Source organism: Salmo trutta, chromosome 9 (assembly GCF_901001165.1).
Source record: "Salmo trutta chromosome 9, fSalTru1.1, whole genome shotgun sequence".
Classification (NCBI taxonomy): Eukaryota; Metazoa; Chordata; class Actinopteri; order Salmoniformes; family Salmonidae; genus Salmo; species Salmo trutta.
Window position 1 is genome coordinate 40,665,903 of NC_042965.1, and position 19,142 is coordinate 40,685,044.

General features: G+C 43.1%; 2 protein-coding genes across 2 annotated transcripts; both read right to left on the bottom strand.

The window, feature by feature from the left end:
- Window positions 1–2,907: 2,907 nt before the first annotated feature.
- On the bottom strand, window positions 2,908–7,422 carry LOC115200556 (perforin-1). The gene is made up of 4 exons (XM_029763719.1): window positions 7,332–7,422; window positions 6,754–6,912; window positions 3,412–3,531; window positions 2,908–3,181 (listed from the first exon to the last, which is right to left on the bottom strand). Exons 2-4 carry the CDS (start codon window positions 6,904–6,906, stop codon window positions 3,038–3,040), a joined length of 417 nt encoding a protein of 138 aa, XP_029619579.1. The 5' UTR covers window positions 6,907–6,912; window positions 7,332–7,422; the 3' UTR covers window positions 2,908–3,037.
- Window positions 7,423–10,728: 3,306 nt separating this feature from the next.
- LOC115200555 (perforin-1) lies at window positions 10,729–15,491 on the bottom strand. The gene is made up of 3 exons (XM_029763718.1): window positions 15,426–15,491; window positions 14,170–14,370; window positions 10,729–11,946 (listed from the first exon to the last, which is right to left on the bottom strand). Exons 2-3 carry the CDS (start codon window positions 14,326–14,328, stop codon window positions 11,686–11,688), a joined length of 420 nt encoding a protein of 139 aa, XP_029619578.1. The 5' UTR covers window positions 14,329–14,370; window positions 15,426–15,491; the 3' UTR covers window positions 10,729–11,685.
- Between the last annotated feature and the right edge of the window lie 3,651 nt (window positions 15,492–19,142).

The window sequence follows — 19,142 nt, forward strand, 5'->3', positions numbered from 1 at the left end:
ATATGTAGTATATCTGTAGTCAATATGTAGTATATCTGTAGTCAATGGCAGTATATCTGTAGTCAATATGTAGTATATCTGTAGTCAATATGTAGTATATCTGTGTCTACCAATTTTCTCTGTGATGGAGCAAAATATCAAATAATGGTTTTGGGGATCAACAACAATCACAGAAAGAGTAAAAATAAGTCTACATGTAAAAATTGGTGAACTTCCCCTTTAATGCTCAGTTCCAAGCAGCAGGGCATCAGGTCACATTTTTTTGAGTCTCTGTTTGGTTTGACTCGACCAGGGATTGAACCCTTCCAATCTCAGGGTGGACGTTCTACCACAGGGCCACTGACTTGCTGCTACTGTTATAGTGACTGTAATAGTAGCAGTACTAGTAGTGTAGAAGGCTCAACGACACTACTGTAGTCGGAGGAAAGGAAGCCGGGAAAGAAAGAAAGGGAGCTAAGAAAAGAGAGGAAAGGAAAGGAAGCAAGGGAAGGAGGAACGGAAAGGTAGTTAGGAAAGAATAGGAGGAAAGGGAGCTAGGAAAGCGAATGAGGAAAGGAGGACAAATATCAAGGAAAGGAAGCTAGGAAAAAGGAAAGGAACCTAGGAAAGAAGAAGAGTAAAGGAAATTAGGAAAGAAAGCAAGGAAATTAGGAACGGAATCTGCATAAGGTGAAGAGGAAAGGAAGCTAGTGAAGGAAAAGGGGCAATAAAAAGGAGGAGAAGATGCTAGGAAAGGAGGGAAGGAAATTAGAAAAATATAGGAGGAAGAGAGCTAGGAAACCAAAGGAGCGGAAGAAAGGAAGGAAAAGGATCAAGGAACGGAAGCGAAGAAAGAAAGAATGGAAGACCAAGGATTATCCAATGGGCTGTCACGTTTTTAATGACCACACTGTGATTATCCAATGGGCTGTCACGTTTTTAATGACCACACTGTGATTATCCAATGGGCTGTCACGTTATTAATGACCACACTGTGATTATCCAATGGGCTGTCACGTTTTTAATGACCACACTGTGATTATCCAATGGGCTGTCACGTTTTTAATGACCACACTGTGATTATCCAATGGGCTGTCACGTTATTAATGACCACACTGTGATTATCCAATGGGCTGTCACGTTATTAATGACCACACTGTGATTATCCAATGGGCTGTCACGTTATTAATGACCACACTGTGATTATCCAATGGGTTGTCACGTTATTAATGACCACACTGTGATTATCCAATGGGTTGTCACGTTATTAATGACCACACTGTGATTATCCAATGGGTTGTCACGTTTTTAATGACCACACTGTGATTATCGACTTGGCTGTCACGTTATTAATGACCACACTGTGATTATCCAATGGGCTGTCACGTTATTAATGACCACACTGTGATTATCCAATGGGCTGTAACGTTATTAATGACCACACTGTGATTATCCAATGGGCTGTCACGTTATTAATGACAATACTGTAATTTTCCAATGGGTTGTCTTGTTGTTACTGATAGCAATGCCGTGAAAAATCATCTTCTCACCGTTGGCCAGGCTCCATCACCTAATCAGTTTGAGATACTGTAGTAATTTGCCACCAATTTTTGCCAATTCTCTATCTGTCATCAATAACTACCTTGATTGAATAAAGTCAAACATTTTACAGATGAAATACGTTTTATAGATAAGTATATGAATAAGTATCTATAAAGTATACGTAGCATGCTTTTCTCCTTCCAGAAAACTTGCTAGAACCTGAAAGGATACTCTTGTGAATCCTCTGCTGAAGTAGGTAAAGGAGGAGGAGAGCAGACTCCTCTACCTAATAATGAATTAACACTCTACTCAACCTCTCGACCACTCATTAGTTTCCCGGTTACTGAGATCTATTTCATTCACTGGGAGATTCTCATTTGGGCAAAAGTCTGTCCTCCTCTGAATAAGAACGTCTGCTGAATGACTAAAATGTAAATGTGTGGCTCTGCTCTCAGATGTTTTCCTGTTCAAGAACATCCATTAGATAGTCAACAGAAACCACTTGTTGTTGGAAAGCAGTCTCTCACCTCATATTCAAAACTCATCTCAAAGACAGATTAAGAGTGTTGGGCCAATATCCACAAATCATCTCTGAGTAAGAGTGCTGATCTACGACCTGTCCATACAATATTATTCATGATGATCTGAAGAGTAAAACTGATCCTAGATCAGCAACACTTCTCTGAGGTGCTTTGTGGATACGGGCCCTGATCTAGACCCGTATTCATAAAGCATCTACATGAAAGCTGATCTACGATTACTTTAGCTTTTTAGATCATAATGAATCTGGGGGGTATATGTAAGTATATCGGAGGGCTCCCTGACGATGTTGTGGGTTCATTTGCTGATGGTGTTGCTGTGGCTTCCCAGCATGTCATCCCAGGTCGGATCATAATGATAACATATTGTAATATAACATTAAAACTTAATTATCACCATGGGTAAATGTTCCCCTTCATAAGGACCTTAACCAGGCACACCGTCATTAACATAACAACCCCCCTTACAAATACTGTACCAACCCCTGTACCAATCCCACATTCACCAAGAGGCAATGGAGACCCACAGCTTGTCCGTTCTCAGTAATGTCTCTAAACCAAACTGTATAGGGTTTTGTGATGTTCCGTACTGTCAAAAGTTTTGTTTTCATCTGATACACTGATTATGAACGAAGACTAAACCTTAGAAGAACAAAAAGTTATACTAAGCTCAAGTTTAAGCACAATAATGGTCTACTGTAAAAGGTAAATGTCGAATGGTAAAAATCTTTGAGATAAAATCTCAAATTAGTAGAAATATTGATTTATCACTTTAATATGCTATGGACCAATCTAAGACATCTTCTGAGAAATCATATAACAATACAGAAACCTGATAAAGCCCGACTGAGAACATCTTGCCATAAAGCACGTTGATTTTATTGATGCTATAAGGAAGGGAATATATGAGTGACAGGGTGAGAGAACCAATCAGACACGAGGTCACAAAGGTCATAGGTTACAATCTAATCATCATTCTATTGCTCCTGTTCCTTCTTGTAGCTGTAGGTGTAGTAGACGGTGCCTCTCTTCAGGTGGCAGGTCTCAGTGTGTGTTCCTGGGTAGACAGTGGTGGTGCAGGTTCCCAGGCGGTTATCTGGTCCGGCGTCCTGATCCCACACCTAATAATAATGACATTATTATAATAATAACAAAAACAATAGTAATAATTAATCATAATCATAACTATCATATTCATAATAATCATAATCATCATCATCATCCTCTTCCTCCATGTCTTTCTCTTCCTGTCCCTCTTCATCATTATCATCACAATAATAATAATTGATTGGATTTACATAGTGCTTTTCCAGTGCTCGAAGCGCTTTGCATAGTAAGGGGGGAAACTCACCTCCAGCTTCAGGACAGCCTTGTGGATGATGTCTAGGAAGTTGAATTCGCCGGGCCAGGTGGGGTTGGCCTGGTTCTTCAAAATGCTGGTCATTCCACCAAAGGCTGGGCCGCACCACACCTAAGGAAGAGAATGTTGTCAGAAGACTTGTATTATTAAACGTTATTTTTTATTGTTATTGTGCTTCTAATACTAAATTATCTTTAATGGTAAGGGTAGGTAACAACACATCCGCCACGGTGATCCTCAACACAGGGGCCCCTCAGGAGTGCGTGTTCATTCGCTTCCTGTACTCCCTGTTCACTCATGACTGCACGGCCAGGCAATAGTCCAACACCATCATTAAGTTTGCCGATGACACAACAGTGGTAGGCCTGATCACCTGGCCGTGTGGTGCCAGGACAACAACCTCTCCCTCAACATGATGAAGACAAAGGAGATGATTGTGGACTACAGGAAAAAGAGGGCCGAGCACACCCCCATTCTCATCGAAAGGGCTGTAGTTGAGCAGGTTAAGAGCTGTTGGTGATGTTTTGGTGATCAAATCACCAACAAAATAACATGGTCCTTGGTGTCCAAAATGGTCCAGCACACCAAGACAGTCATGAAGAGGGCACGACAAAACCTATTCCCCCTCAGGAGTCTGAAAAGATTTGGCATGGGTCCTCAGATCCTCAAAAGGTTATACAGCTGCACCATCGAGAGCATCCTGACTGGTTGCATCACTGACTGGTATGGCAACTGCTCGGCCTCCAACCGCAAGGCACCACAGAGGGTAATGCGTACAACCCAGTACATCACTGGGGCCAAGCTTCCTGCCAACCAGGACCTCTATACCAGGCGGTGTCAGAGGAAGGCCCTAAAAGTTGTCAAAGACTTCAGCCACTCTAGCCATAGACTGTTCTCTCTGCTACCGCACGGCAAGTGGTACCGGAGCACCAAGTCTAGGTCCAAGAGGCTTCTAAACAGCTTCTACCCCCAAGCCATAAGACTCCTGAACATCTAATCAAATGGCTACCCAGACTATTTGCATTGCCCCCCCTTATTTTACCCCCCTTTTTTACACCGCTTCTACTCTCTGTTGTTATCATCTATGCATAGTCACTTTAATAACTCTACCTACATGTACATATTACCTCAATTACCTCAACTAACCGGTGCCCCCGCACATTGACTCTGTGCGGTACTCCCTGTATATAGTCTCACTATTATTATTTTACTGCTGCTCTTTAATTACTTGTTACTTTAATTTCTTATTATTTTTCATATATTTTTTAAAACTGGTTTGTTGGTTAGGGGCTCGTAAGTAAAGATTTCACTGTAAGGTCTACACCTGTTGTATTCGGCGCATGTGACTAATACAATTAGTAGGCTCACTTGTCTGAGGAACCTCTATTTGTATTTAAACATGTATTCATTCATGAATTAATTTGTTTGTTCATTCATTTTTTTCATTAGATCACCTAACAAGTAACAAGCCAATCACTGACATTTTCATGGTCACACGTCACTGTATGCTGAGAAGGATTATCAACACAGCAAGCAAGGTACTTGAGGTCAAACAGACAGGCCTGGATGAGATCTTTAAGGTCAGGGCCCTCTGCAAGGCTCACAAAATCATTTTAGACCCAAGCCACCCCCTGTACCCAGACTTTGAACTACTCCCCTCTGGGTGCAGGTATAGAGCACCCCTCAGCAGGTATAGGGCACCCCTCAGCAGGTATAGGGCACCCCTCAGCAGGTATAGGGCACCCCTCAGCAGGTATAGAGCACCCCTCAGCAGGTATAGGGCACCCCTCAGCAGGTATAGAGCACCCCTCAGCAGGTATAGAGCACCCCTCAGCAGGTATAAGGCACCCCTCAGCAGGTATAGGGCACCCCTCAGCAGGTATAGGGCACCCCTCAGCAGGTATAGGGCACCCCTCAGCAGGTATAGGGCACCCCTCAGCAGGTATAGGGCACCCCTCAGCAGGTATAGGGCACCCCTCAGCAGGTATAGGGCACCCCTCAGCAGGTATAGGGCACCCCTCAGCAGGTATAGGGCACCCCTCAGCAGGTATAGAGCACCCCTCAGCAGGTATAGAGCACCCCTCAGCAGGTATAGGGCACCCCTCAGCAGGTATAGAGCACCCCTCAGCAGGTATAGAGCACCCCTCAGCAGGTATAGAGCACCCCTCAGCAGGTATAGGGCACCCCTCAGCAGGTATAGGGCACCCCTCAGCAGGTATAGAGCACCCCTCAGCAGGTATAGGGCACCCCTCAGCAGGTATAGGGCACCCCTCAGCAGGTATAGGGCACCCCTCAGCAGGTATAGAGCACCCCTCAGCAGGTATAGAGCACCCCTCAGCAGGTATAGAGCACCCCTCAGCAGGTATAGAGCACCCCTCAGCAGGTATAGAGCACCCCTCAGCAGGTATAGGGCACCCCTCAGCAGGTATAGAGCACCCCTCAGCAGGTATAGAGCACCCCTCAGCAGGTATAGGGCACCCCTCAGCAGGTATAGGGCACCCCTCAGCAGGTATAGGGCACCCCTCAGCAGGTATAGGGCACCCCTCAGCAGGTATAGGGCACCCCTCAGCAGGTACAGGGCACCCCTCAGCAGGTATAGAGCACCCCTCAGCAGGTACAGGGCACCCCTCAGCAGGTATAGGGCACCCCTCAGCAGGTATAGGGCACCCCTCAGCAGGTATAGAGCACCCCTCAGCAGGTACAGGGCACCCCTCAGCAGGTACAGGGCACCCCTCAGCAGGTATAGAGCACCCCTCAGCAGGTACAGGGCACCCCTCAGCAGGTATAGGGCACCCCTCAGCAGGTATAGAGCACCCCTCAGCAGGTATAGAGCACCCCTCAGCAGGTACAGGGCACCCCTCAGCAGGAAAAACACAACTAGACAATCATTTGTGCCAGGTGTGATATCCCTCCTAAATAGTTCGGGCTAATGTTCCTATCGACTCAGTAAGACCAGCAGGCTAGTCTTTAAAAAAAAAAATATTGGTATGTAACTGTTATGAAAGTTGAGTTGTCAATTTTGTTTTGTATTTAAATGCCACTTTAAACGTGTACATGACACTGCAACAAAATGTCTCCATGGAGACAATAAAGTCAGTAAGTAAGTTAGTTGGCTACTTGATATCCAAACAAATGACTGCTGACCGTCTACTGTTTACTGTTTGATTAGTGCTGTGTCTCTGTCCTTTTGTGTTATGATGTCTGTCCTGTCTGTAACATTACTGTACTTCTTCTGTTTTAGCTCCCCACCTGCCAGTCCCTCATTGTAAATAAGAATGTTTTGTTAACTGACTGATCTGGTTAAATAAAGAAGAAATAAATGAATAAATTCACCTTGACGTAGGGGTCTGGCTGGGAGAGGAGGTCTCCTTTCAGGTTGGAGGCACTAAGGCCCCACACCCTGACATGGCTGTCATCCAGGTCACAGTGTACAAGAGCCAGGGTGCATAGCACCAGCAGTCCCAGGGACAGAGAGAAAGAGGCCATGGTACACTGTCAGAGAGAGAGGAGGGGAGAGGAGAGGAGAGGAGAGGAGAGGAGAGGAGAGGAGAGGAGAGGAGAGGAGAGAAGGGGAGAGGAGGGGAGGGGAGGGGAGAGAAGGGGAGAGGAGGGGAAGATATAAACATGTCCATAAGAGCTTGAAACTAACATTACAGACATTCAAATGTAGTTGAAAGATCAGGACATATTTTCAGAATTAAGAGATCAATGAAGGAAGAGAGAGAGAGAGACAGACAGGCAGTGACACAAAAGAGAGAAAGAGGGAGAGAGTTACAGCAACAGAGAGAGAGAGGGACAGCGACTGCGAGAGAAAGAGAGAAAGAGAGAGAGTTAGAGAGAGAGAGAGCGAGAGAGAGAGAGAGAGAGATAGAAGAATATAACAGCAGCAGAACAACAGATCATGATCTTACCTGGATATTCTTGAGCTGGACGTCTGTCTTCTCTAGTCAACCAACTGCTGATGGTCCTTACTGTGCCATCTAGCTGTTTTTAAAGATCTCAGCCCCCCCCCCCCCCCAACACACACACACATGGTATGATGACCCACAGGTGGTACATAGAACAACTTAGTGATGACATAACCAATGAGAACACACCCTGTATTACCAAGAGACATATGGAAGCCTATAAGGTGTGACAACAAATTCTGATACTATTTGAAATGCTGATTGAACAAATTCTATTCCAGATAATGTCAAAAGGCCAGCCCGGTGAATAAACAGTTAGGTAAGGGAGAGGACATTGCTAAGGGTGGATATGGTAAATAGTATTGCATAGAATCTGTACTTTATCAGTAATACCATCGATCACTATCTGTAGGAGACAACAGGCGCCACACAGCCCACTGCTTCAGTAGGAGTGGTATTGTAAGGTCCACTCCTACAGTGACAATGTTTGAGTCCCAAATGGCACCCTATTCCCTATATAGTGCACTACTGGCCAAAAGTAGTTCACTATAAAGTAAATAGGGTGTATTATGGGACAAAGCCTTTACACACTACAGTTATATCACTCACTCTGTGGCGCCACATACAAACACTGTCTCTGGCTTCAATAGAAGCTTCATCCCAGGGCCCTATCAACCAGATGAGTTGTAAAACCTCTTGGTTTTATCCTCAATCACTTTGAATGCAGTGAATCCACTAGTCGTTAATATTCCAAGATCTAATTAATACACTTTTTGTATTAAAGAAGTACAGAAGACTACAGAGCTAATTAAGGTGTTATAATATGCGTCACTCCCACAGTGACAATATACACTGACTACAGAACATACCCCTCTCTCTTCTCTCTGTGGCACCACACACAAACACAGGCTGAACTCTTATCTTTTAGCAGCAGCAGCAGCCGTCTGTCTGTCTGTCTGTCTGTCCGTCCGTCCGTCCGTCCGTCCGTCCGTCCGTCCGTCCGTCTGTCTGGCTGTCTGGCTGTCTGTCTGGCTGGCTGGCTGGCTGGCTGTGCTACAGGATCTTAGCCATATCTGCAAATAGATTTTTTGAATGTTTGAATTATGTTAATATTCACTTTAGAATGTTGTTATTGTGATGTCATCCCACAGCTGAAGCACACCCATGTTGATCTAGACTACAGCTTTCTGTCATCTTATCAGAGAGGGGTTTGAGATGCAGTTATAAAACGGGCCGTTATTGATTCGTCACTTTCTTAAAAGTGATGAAACAGGAGAAATATATTTGCTAAAAGATGGTAATGCTGTGGAGTGTTTATAATTTTTTTTTAATAATAAGCTGACATGGAATTGTTTTAAGATGGTCATACTATTGATCATTTAGGTATTTGATTTTGAATTTTAGGACACCTTCAGGTAAAAAATTAAATATTGAATACGACCTTTACTACGATAGCCCATAGAAACGCTTTGAATAACACATTCATTACTGAGGAAAAAGACAGTATCTGTCCCTTATCGAGGAGATATAAGAAAGCTTAGGAAATATTGAGGTTTTTCTGGACACATATTTAACCACTTATTAGACAGCTCCCGCTATTATTTTGGTTGTGCACAAAAGCCTTGATATAGTCCACCTTAATATTATACTGGGAGACAAAAAGCCTTGATATAGTCCACCTTAATATTATACTGGGAGACAAAAAGCCTTGATATAGTCCACCTTAATATTATACTGGGAGACAAAAAGCCTTGATATAGTCCACCTTAATATTATACTGAGACAAAAAGCCTTGATATAGTCCACCTTAATATTATACTGAGAGACAAAAAGCCTTGATATAGTCCACCTTAATATTATACGCCTACTGAGAGCAAGTATGGTACTTGTAACTGTATTGAAACATAGCCTATTTAAAACAATTTGTTGTTTCGTTTTGATTAGAAGTGTATTATTCACTCTCTTTCTTAGCTTTATCATTAGTGCGAATGGTATGTTTAGCAATATTTCCATATTGAAGCCACGCATTTAGGCTTCTTACAATGTGCACTGCAAACATGTTAAACATTTTTAGCAAAGATGTTGTAGGTTTATATACTCTACATCTATTTACTGTTGTTATTTAGTTTCTGTCGGTTATAACGGACTAACATTCCAATAGGAGTTGATGACAACGCAATTCATTAAATACGGTAAATACACAACTTGAAGCAACCACATATTTAGCAATTGAGAACGTTCTGATTGGCCAGTGAGGGGTCAAGCCTCAACACACCTAAAACTTGGATAATTACTGTTGTGAAAATAGCAAAAATATTTCTGACCCCCCCCCCCCCCCCCCCCCCCCGATTTTATAGCGCTACCGCCAGCGCTAAAGTTTACCATAGAGTTAGGTTTTCAAAATAGAGCCCTATAGCTTACATTAACATAAACACTAGTGGCACACTGGGTTAAAGAGGAATGCAAACACTTTAGGAAGTGTTTATATACACTGAACAAAAATATAAACGCAACAGGCAACAATTTCAACGATTTTATTGAGTTACAGTAAATCATTCAATTGAAATAAATGAATTAGACCCTAATCTATGGATTTCACATGACTGGACAGGGGCTCAGCCATGGATTGGCCTGGGAGGGCATAGTCCCACCCACTGGGGAGCCAGGCCAAGTCAATCAGAATGATTTCTTTCCACACAAAATGGCTTTATTACAGACAGAAATTCTCCTCAGATTCATCAGTTGATAACGACCCCAAACACAACTCCAAGACGACCACTGCCTTGCTAAAGAAGCTGAGGGTAAAGGTGATGGACTGGCCATGCATGTCTCCAGACCTAAACCCTATTGAGCATCTGTGGGGCATCCTCAAACGGAAGGTGGAGGAGTGCAAGGTCTCTAACATCCACCAGCTCCGTGATGTCGTCATGGAGGAGTGGAAGAGGACTCCAGTGGCAACCTGTGAAGCTCTGGTGAACTCCATGCCCAAGAGGGTTAAGGCAGTGCTGGAAAATGATGGTGGCCACACAAAATATTGACACTTTGGGCCCAATTTGGATATATAATTTGGTGTACTCACTTTTGTTGCCAGCGGTTTAGACATTAATGGCTGTGTGTTGTGTTATTTTGAGGGGACAGAAAATGTACACTGTTATACAAGCTGTACACTCACTACTTTACATTGTAGCAAAGTGTCATTTCTTCAGTGTTGTCACATGAAAAAATATACTCAAATATTTACAAAAATGTGAGGGCTGTATTCACTTTTGTGAGATACTGTATATAGCAAATCACTTCCTGTTTTTTTTTACTCTCTAAGAATTGTGTTCCTTTTCTAACAGACCTTCATGTAAGTGAGCCTCATTTCAACACAACAAAAAAATAGGAGAGAGACTGAAACCCCTGTGCAGTGAATATAGTTTTTATTAATTGATGCCATTGTAGAGTGAGCACAGAAGTGACAGTTGGACAGAGCCAATCAGGCACAGAGCTAGAAGGAGCATAACAGTACAAACACAGTGACAAGAGGTCAACTTCTTTACTGCAGTTCACAAGATAAACAGACACAGAACCAATGTTTTATGATGACGTTTACTGGAAATAAGCAGTTGTATGTTGCTAAATTTGGTGCATGGACAGTCTTAAATCTGGTGCACTGTTTGTCATGCATGGTCCCTGATCCCCTGAGATCTGATTTATACCCAAATCAGTTAAATACACAAAGTGAGAGACTTAGAGAGAGACATCAGTGTAGACACTAATTACAATACACTAACTGTAAGGGGGAGGTGGAGTTTTGTACTGCTCAGTATTCTAGAATCTACTCTGTTATGATGAGCTTGACGATGAGGCCAGGGGGTTTGAGGAGAACGAGAAATCCATGTAACAAATGAGGGGTCCGAAAAGGGACATTGTTGTAAAAATAGATAAGAGGAGAGAGACCGTGGAACCAGACGTTGTTGTATATAAGACGACAGAGATATGGGACCAGATGTTGTTGTAGGTAACAAGAGGACTCTATTCTAGCTGGATATAGGACTATCAGTAGTAAATGCTGTTTTAGCTATGTGGAACGGGTCTAGGGTGTACTGTAGGCTTTTAGGGTGTAGGGGTAGTACACGGTCTACTGTAGAGACTCTAGGGGGTAGGAGTAGTACAGGGTCTACTGTTGGAAATCTTGGTGTAGGAGTAGTACAGGGTCTACTGTTGAGGCTCTAGGGTATAGGAGTAGTACAGGGTCTTCTGTAGGCGGCTCTATGGTGTAGGAGTAGTACAGAGTCTACTGTTGAGGCTCTAGGGTGCAGGAGTGGTACAGGGTCTACTGTAGAGGCTCTAAGGTGTACGAGTAGTACAGGGTCTACTGTAGAGGCTCTAGGGTGTAGGAGTAGTACAGAGTCCCTCCCTTCTTCAGGAAACATTGATGCTGCCAAGTTCCAATCTTGATGGAGCGCTCGCAGGTCCCCAACAGGTCGTCGAAGAGCAAGTCACTGTCGTACACCTCCAGCCTCATGGGGTTGTTCTCATGGGCGTTAAAGAAGTTGAAGTCCTCCTTCCACCAGGGGTCATGGTTGTTGTTCTTTACCTCTGTCTTCCCGCCGTAGCCGGAGCCCATAAACACCTAAATTATAATGATACTAGTAATGATAATGACAATAATGACGATAATGATGATAATGACAATACTGATTATGGTCATGATGATAATGATGATGATGATAATGATTACACTACTGATTATGGAAATGATGATAATGATGCTGATGATGATGTGTGTTATAATTATCATTGTCATCATTACCAGAATCAGTATTGTCATTATTGTCATTATTATCAGTACCACGTCCCGCTACCAAAACTTGCTGGCTCTCATTCACTGCGGCCAATGTGAGTAAAGCATGTTAACCCTCGCAAGGCTGCTGGCCCAGATGGCATCCCTAGCCACATCCTCAGAGCATGCGCATACCATCTGGCTGGTGTGTTTATGGACATATTCAATCAATCCCAGTCTGCTGTTCGCACATGCTTCAAAAGGGCCACCATTGTTCCTGTTCCCAAGAAAGCAAAGGCAACTGAGCTAAACGACTATCGCTACGTAGCACTCACTTCCGTCATCATGAAGTGCTTTGAGACACTAGTCAAGGATCATATCACTTCCACCCTACCTGACACCCTAGAACCACTCCAATTTGCTTACCGCCCCAATAGGTCCACAGACGATGCAATCGCAATCACACTGCCCTAACCCATCTGGACAAGAGGAATACCTATGTAAGAATGCTGTTCATCGATTAAAGCTCAGCATTTAAAACCATAGTACCCTCCAAACTCGTAATTATGCTCGAGACCCTGGGTCTCGACCCCGTCCTGTTCAACTGGGTCCTGGACTTTCTGACGGGCCGCCCCCAAGTGGTGAGGGTAGGAAACAACATCTCCACCCACGCTGATCCTCAACACTGGGGCCCCACAAGGGTGCGTTCTCAGCACTCTCCTGTACTCCCTGTTCACCTATAACTGTGTGGCCATGTACGCCTCCAACTCAATCATCAAGTTTGTAGACGACACTACAGTGGTAGGCTTGATTACCAACAACGACGAGACGGCCTACAGGGAGGAGGTGAGGGCCCTCAGAGTGTGGTGTCAGGAAAGTAACCTCACACTCAACATCAACAAAACCAAGGAGATGATCATGGACTTCAGGAAAGAGCAGAGGGAGCACCCCCCTATCCACATTGACGGGACAGTAGTGTAGAAGGTGGAAAGTTTTAAATTCCCCATGGTCAAACTGATATGGTCCACCCACCCACCCACACAGTGTGGTGAAGAAGGCACAACAGGGCCTCTTCAACCTCAGGAGACTGAAGAAATTTGGCTTGCCACCGAAAACACTCACAAACTTTTACAGATGCACAATCGAGAGCATCCTGTCAGGCTGTATCACCGCCTGGTACAGCAGCTGCTCCGCCCATAACCGGAAGGCTCTCCAGAGGGTAGTGTGGTCTGCACAACGCATCACCGGGGGAAAACTACCTGCCCTCCAGGACACCTACACCACCCGATGTCACAGGAAGGCCAAAAAGATCATCAAGGACAACAACCACCCGAGCCACTGCCTGTTCACCCCGCTATCATCCAGAAGGCAAGGTCAGTACAGATGCATCAAAGCTGGGACCGAGAGACTGAAAAACAGCTTCTATGCCAAGGCCATCAAACTGTTAAACAGCCATCACTAACATTGAGTGGCTGCTGCCAACATACTGACTCAAATCTCTAGCCACTTTAATAATTCATAATTGGATGTAATAAATGTATCACTAGCCACTTTAAACAATGTCACTTTATATAATGTTTACATACCCTACATTACTCATACTGTATGAATATACTGTACTCTACTGCATCTTGCCTATGTCGCACGGCCATCGCTCATCCATATATTTATATGTACATATTCTTATTCATTCTTTTACACTTGTGTGTATAAGGTAGTTGTTGTGACATTAGATTACTTGTTAGATATTACTGCACGGTCGGAACTAGAAGCACAAGCATTTTGCTACACTCGCATTAACATCTGTATGGTTATGTATGTGTGTGACCAATAAAATTTGATTTATCATCATTCTTATCATTATCATCATCATTATTACAATTATTTTCATTATCGTCATTAGATTAGATATATAAATCCCCCTCCCAGATGCTCATAGTATAGGGGGGAAGGGTGACTCACCTCATCTAATCTACTAATGTATAGCACTAGCACCTGGCTATTTTGCACCAGACAGATCACCACACATCATCTATCATGGTGGACAGGTGACTCAGGTGAGGAGAGATTTACCTTGACGTAGGCATCAGGGGTCTGGAACAAGCCGCTGTTCAGGTCGCTGGCTCTGAGGTTAAACACCTTGAGGACCTTACGTTCCTCTGCTGCATAGATCTGGACCACAGTCAGAACACACACCACCAGCAGGCACCACAGGAGAGAGGAGGAGGACATGTCTCTCAGTCAGATAGGGCTTGATCCGTGGAGGGAAGCCAACTAGGAGAGGGGGGACAGAGAGAGACGGAGGGGGAAAGAGAAAGCAGAAAGCAGAAAGCAGAAAGCAGAAAGAGAAAGAGAGAGAGAGAGCGCGAGTGAGAGAGGGAAATAAAACAGGATCGGACCCTTTTTTTTTAAAAATCTTCGCCTAAAATGACATACCCAAATCTAACTGCCTGTAGCTCAGGACCTGAAGCAAGGATATGCATATTCTTGATACCATTTCAAAGGAAACACTTTGAAGTTTGTGGAAATGTGAAATTAATTTAGGAGAAAATAACATATTAGATCTGGTAAAAGATAATATATCGAAAAAAAACGTGCATTTTCAAACTGTAGGACCCAGTTCCTATATTTGAATATAAAAAAACAAAACTATGCTACATTTTATCTCTGGAACCCTCAGGCTGACAAATCAGAGCAAGATTACTGAATGTAAGTACATTATTTACCTTCAGAGGTGAATGTATCAAACCAGTTGCCGTGCTAAAAGTTTATTGTTCGTGTGCACTCTCCTCAAGAGTGCTCAAACAATAGCACGGTATTCTTTCACTGTAATAGCTACTGTAAATTGGACAGTGCAGTTAGATTAACAATCATTTAAGCTTTCTTAAATTATGTCTTTGTCCTGGAAATGTTCTTGTTACTTTCAACCTCATGCTAACATTAGCGCACGTTAGCTCAACCGTCCCGCGCAGGGGGGGATCCGTAGAGGTTAAAGAGAGTGTAAGAGCTTGTCACAGAGCATAAACCGTCTTCAAACCGTAAACATACACACATAACAATGTAATAAGAATGTATGTCCATTTCAAGGTCTCAATCAGTTTAGCGATTACAACTAGGAGAGACAAGGAGAAAATACACATGCCACATACAGAGAGGAAGAGAAAGAGAGAAGCCAAGATACTTCTGAGAAAAACAAACCCAGTACAGACAAAGAAAACTACAGAGTGAAAGAGAAGCCAAGATTCTTCTGAGAGAAACAAACCAAATAGAGACAAAGAAAAGACTACAGAGAGAGTGAGAGAGAGAAATATGGATTGGCTGTCCTTTACCTCAGCCTTGTAGTGTCTGAATGTTGTACATTCTACCCCTGTAAATATAACATACTGTACAGTCCCTTCAGCCCCCTCCACTCTAAAGGTGATAGCAACATACATATGGTCAGTTCTCAAGCACCGTCTCAGCCAATGAGCGTCCACGGTGCTGGCTATGAGACGGCAACGCCCTATACTACGTGGAAAACGGGTTTGAACTGAAATCCTATTTTGCATCCCAAAAAGGACCCTATTCCCTATACAGAACTATGGGCCCTGGTCAAAAGTAGTGCACTTTATAGGGAATATGGTGGAATTTGGGATGAAGCCTGGGTTAACAGAGATGGTCTCATTACATAATGAAAGGTAGGTTAGGGTATGCCTGTGAGAAAAGGCTTTCCTCCAACAGGTGGGTGACAACAGGGCCAACGTTGTTGTCATGGTTAACAGAGGTAGAAATGGTCTCATTGTCATAGGCGTCATAAGGATTGGACCAAGGCTCAGCGGGTAAAGTGCTCATCTTCTTAATTTATTTATAGTAAACACTCAAACAAAATAAACAAATGACGATAACAGTTCCATAAGTCTCCCAGGCTATACAGAAAATAACCACCCACAAAACACAAGTGAAACAAACACAACTAAATATGGCCTCCAATTAGAGACAACGACAACCAGCTGCCTCTAATTGGAGGTCAAAGCCAAAAACCCAACATAGAAATAGAAAACTAGATATACACATAGAAATAGAAAACATAGAACGTAAACCAAAAACACCGAAACACACAAAACAAATACCTCCTGCCATGCCCTGAACAAACTACAATGACAAATAACCCCTTTTACTGGTCAGGACGTGACACTCATTACATGATGAAAGGTGGGTTACGGTATACCTGTGAGAAAAGGCTTTCCTCCAACAGCTGGTTGACACAAGAGTCAGAGTTAATCTTACCAAAAACTATAAACCTGTAGCTAATATCAACCAAGTCTTCACAACCTAATTATACTCACTAAGATATCTTTAGTTATCTAGCTAGCTTGTCTGCTTGCTGGCTGAAGCATGACCGCCCAGATAAACAGAGATTAAGAGTCTGAGCCTGCCTGGCAGGGTGGGTCCAAAAGCCAAAGCCTGGGATTGGTGAGCATGTCACGACTTCCGCCGAAGTCGGTTCCTCTCCTTGTTCGGGCGGCGTTCGGCGGTCAACGTCACCGGTCTTCTAGCCATCGCCGATCCACCTTTCATTTTCCATTTGTTTTGTCTTGTTTTCCCACACACCTGGTTTACATTCCTTTATTTCTTGTCGTGTATTTAACCCTCTGTTCACCCCATGTCTGTGTGAAATTGTTTGTCAGGTTGGCACGCTTCCGGCTGGTTTGTGCCAGGTTTTGTTTTGTACCCGTGCTTTGTGGCAGCCTCACTTGTTCTTTGGGCATTTGTTTTTGTGATGCAGTTGCGTTCTGTTCAAAATATTGCCTCAGTAAAGTGCTTTGTCCACTCATCTCTGCTCTCCTGCGCCTTACTTCCATGCACCAGCTACACACACCTCTTGACAAAGCAATATACAAGGATTTTCTCAAAGCTGCTAATGAAAACCTTGACATCACACCTAGCCATTTGGAGTTCCAGTGGAGTACCCCACCCAGGTAGTGGCAGTGCTGGCAACATTGGCTGCAGTAAGCCATGGGGAGTTACACTCAGACAATCAGAGAGGGAGCATATTATTGTGGCCCTGGCGGTACAGAATAATTAAAGGGTCTGACTGCACAGAGGTGCTTGGGAAGATGGGTCACAACGGGGGACCAGCGTGTGTGGGTGTTGGGGGGGATATCCGAGTTCCACCAGCTAGGACTAGATATTGGTTAATCAAATCTTCTCATTCCTGCTGTCATGACGTTTCCCTGTTGTATGAGGTTTATGACCCCCATAAATACCTCTTCCCCTTCTCTCCTCCCTACAGAATGGACTCTTGGAAAGCCCTTTGTTAACATAGAGAGAGTATGGTAACATCAAAAGGTTGGGGAAAGGTACAATATTTCTGTAATCCAACCAGTTGAAAGTGTCCGTTGGTACTAAAATAATATGATGTCAGATCAGTTGGTGTCTGGCACATTATATCTGATGACAGGACAACATACAGTGGGGAAATAAAGTATTTAGTCAGCCACCAATTGTGCAAGTTCTCCCACTTAAAAAGATGAGAGGCCTGTAATTTTCATCATAAGTACCCGTCAACTATGACAGACAAAATGAGAAAGAAAAATCCAGAAAATCACATTGTAGGATTTTTAATGAATTTATTTGCAAATTATGGTGGAAAATAAGTATTGAATAAGGTGACGATTAATAATAGACTGCTGTTGATATATAAGATCTTCAGATCTTTAAGTTTATTCGGAAGACAGTAGCTCTATAAACACTCTTCCGTGGTGCCCCAGGTTATTAGCGAGTTAATTGTTGCATGGTTTAATTCAATCACGTAATCAAACATTAGGTAATCGATTTGATGAAATAGCCTGTCATATAATTTAAACAGTCAGAGACACGACACCGCTTAATTTGGCAATTTGGCATGCCTTCTAAAACAGCCAAAACAGCCAGTTCGAATCTCAGATGTTTACTACAAAACAAGGGGCAGGCAAACAGTTCCAGGGCAGGCAGAGGTCGGTAATGCAAGACAACGTCAATCAGGGACACAACGGCAGGCAGGCTCAGGTTCAGGCCAGGCAAAATGGACAGAAACAGGAGGACTAGAAAACAGAAAACTATTTGGTAAAAGACCAAGTCCATATTATGGCAAGAACAGCTCAAATGAGCAGAGAAATAACAGTCCATCATTACTTTAAGACATTAAGGTCAGTCAGTGTGTCTGATTCACGCAGTCTCCGTTGAACAGTTGATGTTGAGATGTGTCTGTTACTTGAACTCTGTGATGCATTTATTTGGTCTGCAATTTCTGAGAGTGGTAACTCTAATGAACTTAACGTCTGCTGCAGAGGTAACTCTGGGTCTTCCTTTCCTGTGGCGGTCCTCATGAGATCCAGTTTCATCATAGCGTTTGATGGTTTTTGCGACTAGATAGATAGCAATAAAAACTGTAACATAGTGGAACTAACAGTACAGATAGCAATAAAAACTGTAACAGAGGGACAGAATAAGTTAGAGGAAAAACAAAAAGAACTAGAGAAACATTCAAGAAAGATGAAGTGTAATATATTATAAAAAATAAAATGAACTGGATGGAATATGGGGAAAGAAGCAAAAGACTATTTTTTTTTTCCAACACAGAAATGCTACCAAAAATAATTTACAGAAATGTACAAATGATGGAGTCATCCATGATTCAACAAACTGTACTCTGAAAGAGTAAGCAAAGTACTATAAGAAAATATTTTTTTCAGTCTCCTCCATCTCCACTAATCAAAGTTAATTGTAAGGATTTATTTTCTTTTAATAGTGTCAAATTAACAGTTATACAGAAAGACGTATGTGAAGGCCTAATTACAGAGGATGAACTTCTACTGTAGATTTAAATAAAGCTTTCAAGTCCGGGAAAACTCCAGGGCTGGATGGCATACCAGTTGAGGAATATCAAATATTTTTTTTATGTACTCAAAGGTCAGTTTAACATGTTTTAACCACTCCTATAAAAATGATAGACTATTTGACACTCGGCAAGAAAGTCTGATTTCACTATTACTGAAACAGGACCAAGGTGGCCAATATAAAGATCC

Excerpts from the sequence above, each read along its gene's own strand:
- LOC115200555 (XM_029763718.1), bottom strand. The coding sequence starts at position 14,328 with ATGTCCTCCTCCTCTCTCCTGTGGTGCCTGCTGGTGGTGTGTGTTCTG. Across the intron at positions 11,947-14,169 it reads CCCCTGATGCCTACGTCAAG|GTGTTTATGGGCTCCGGCTA; the intron begins GTAAATCTCTCC and ends ATTATAATTTAG.
- LOC115200556 (XM_029763719.1), bottom strand. The coding sequence starts at position 6,906 with ATGGCCTCTTTCTCTCTGTCCCTGGGACTGCTGGTGCTATGCACCCTG. Across the intron at positions 3,532-6,753 it reads AGCCAGACCCCTACGTCAAG|GTGTGGTGCGGCCCAGCCTT; the intron begins GTGAATTTATTC and ends TCTCTTCCTTAG. Across the intron at positions 3,182-3,411 it reads AGGCTGTCCTGAAGCTGGAG|GTGTGGGATCAGGACGCCGG; the intron begins GTGAGTTTCCCC and ends CATTATTATTAG.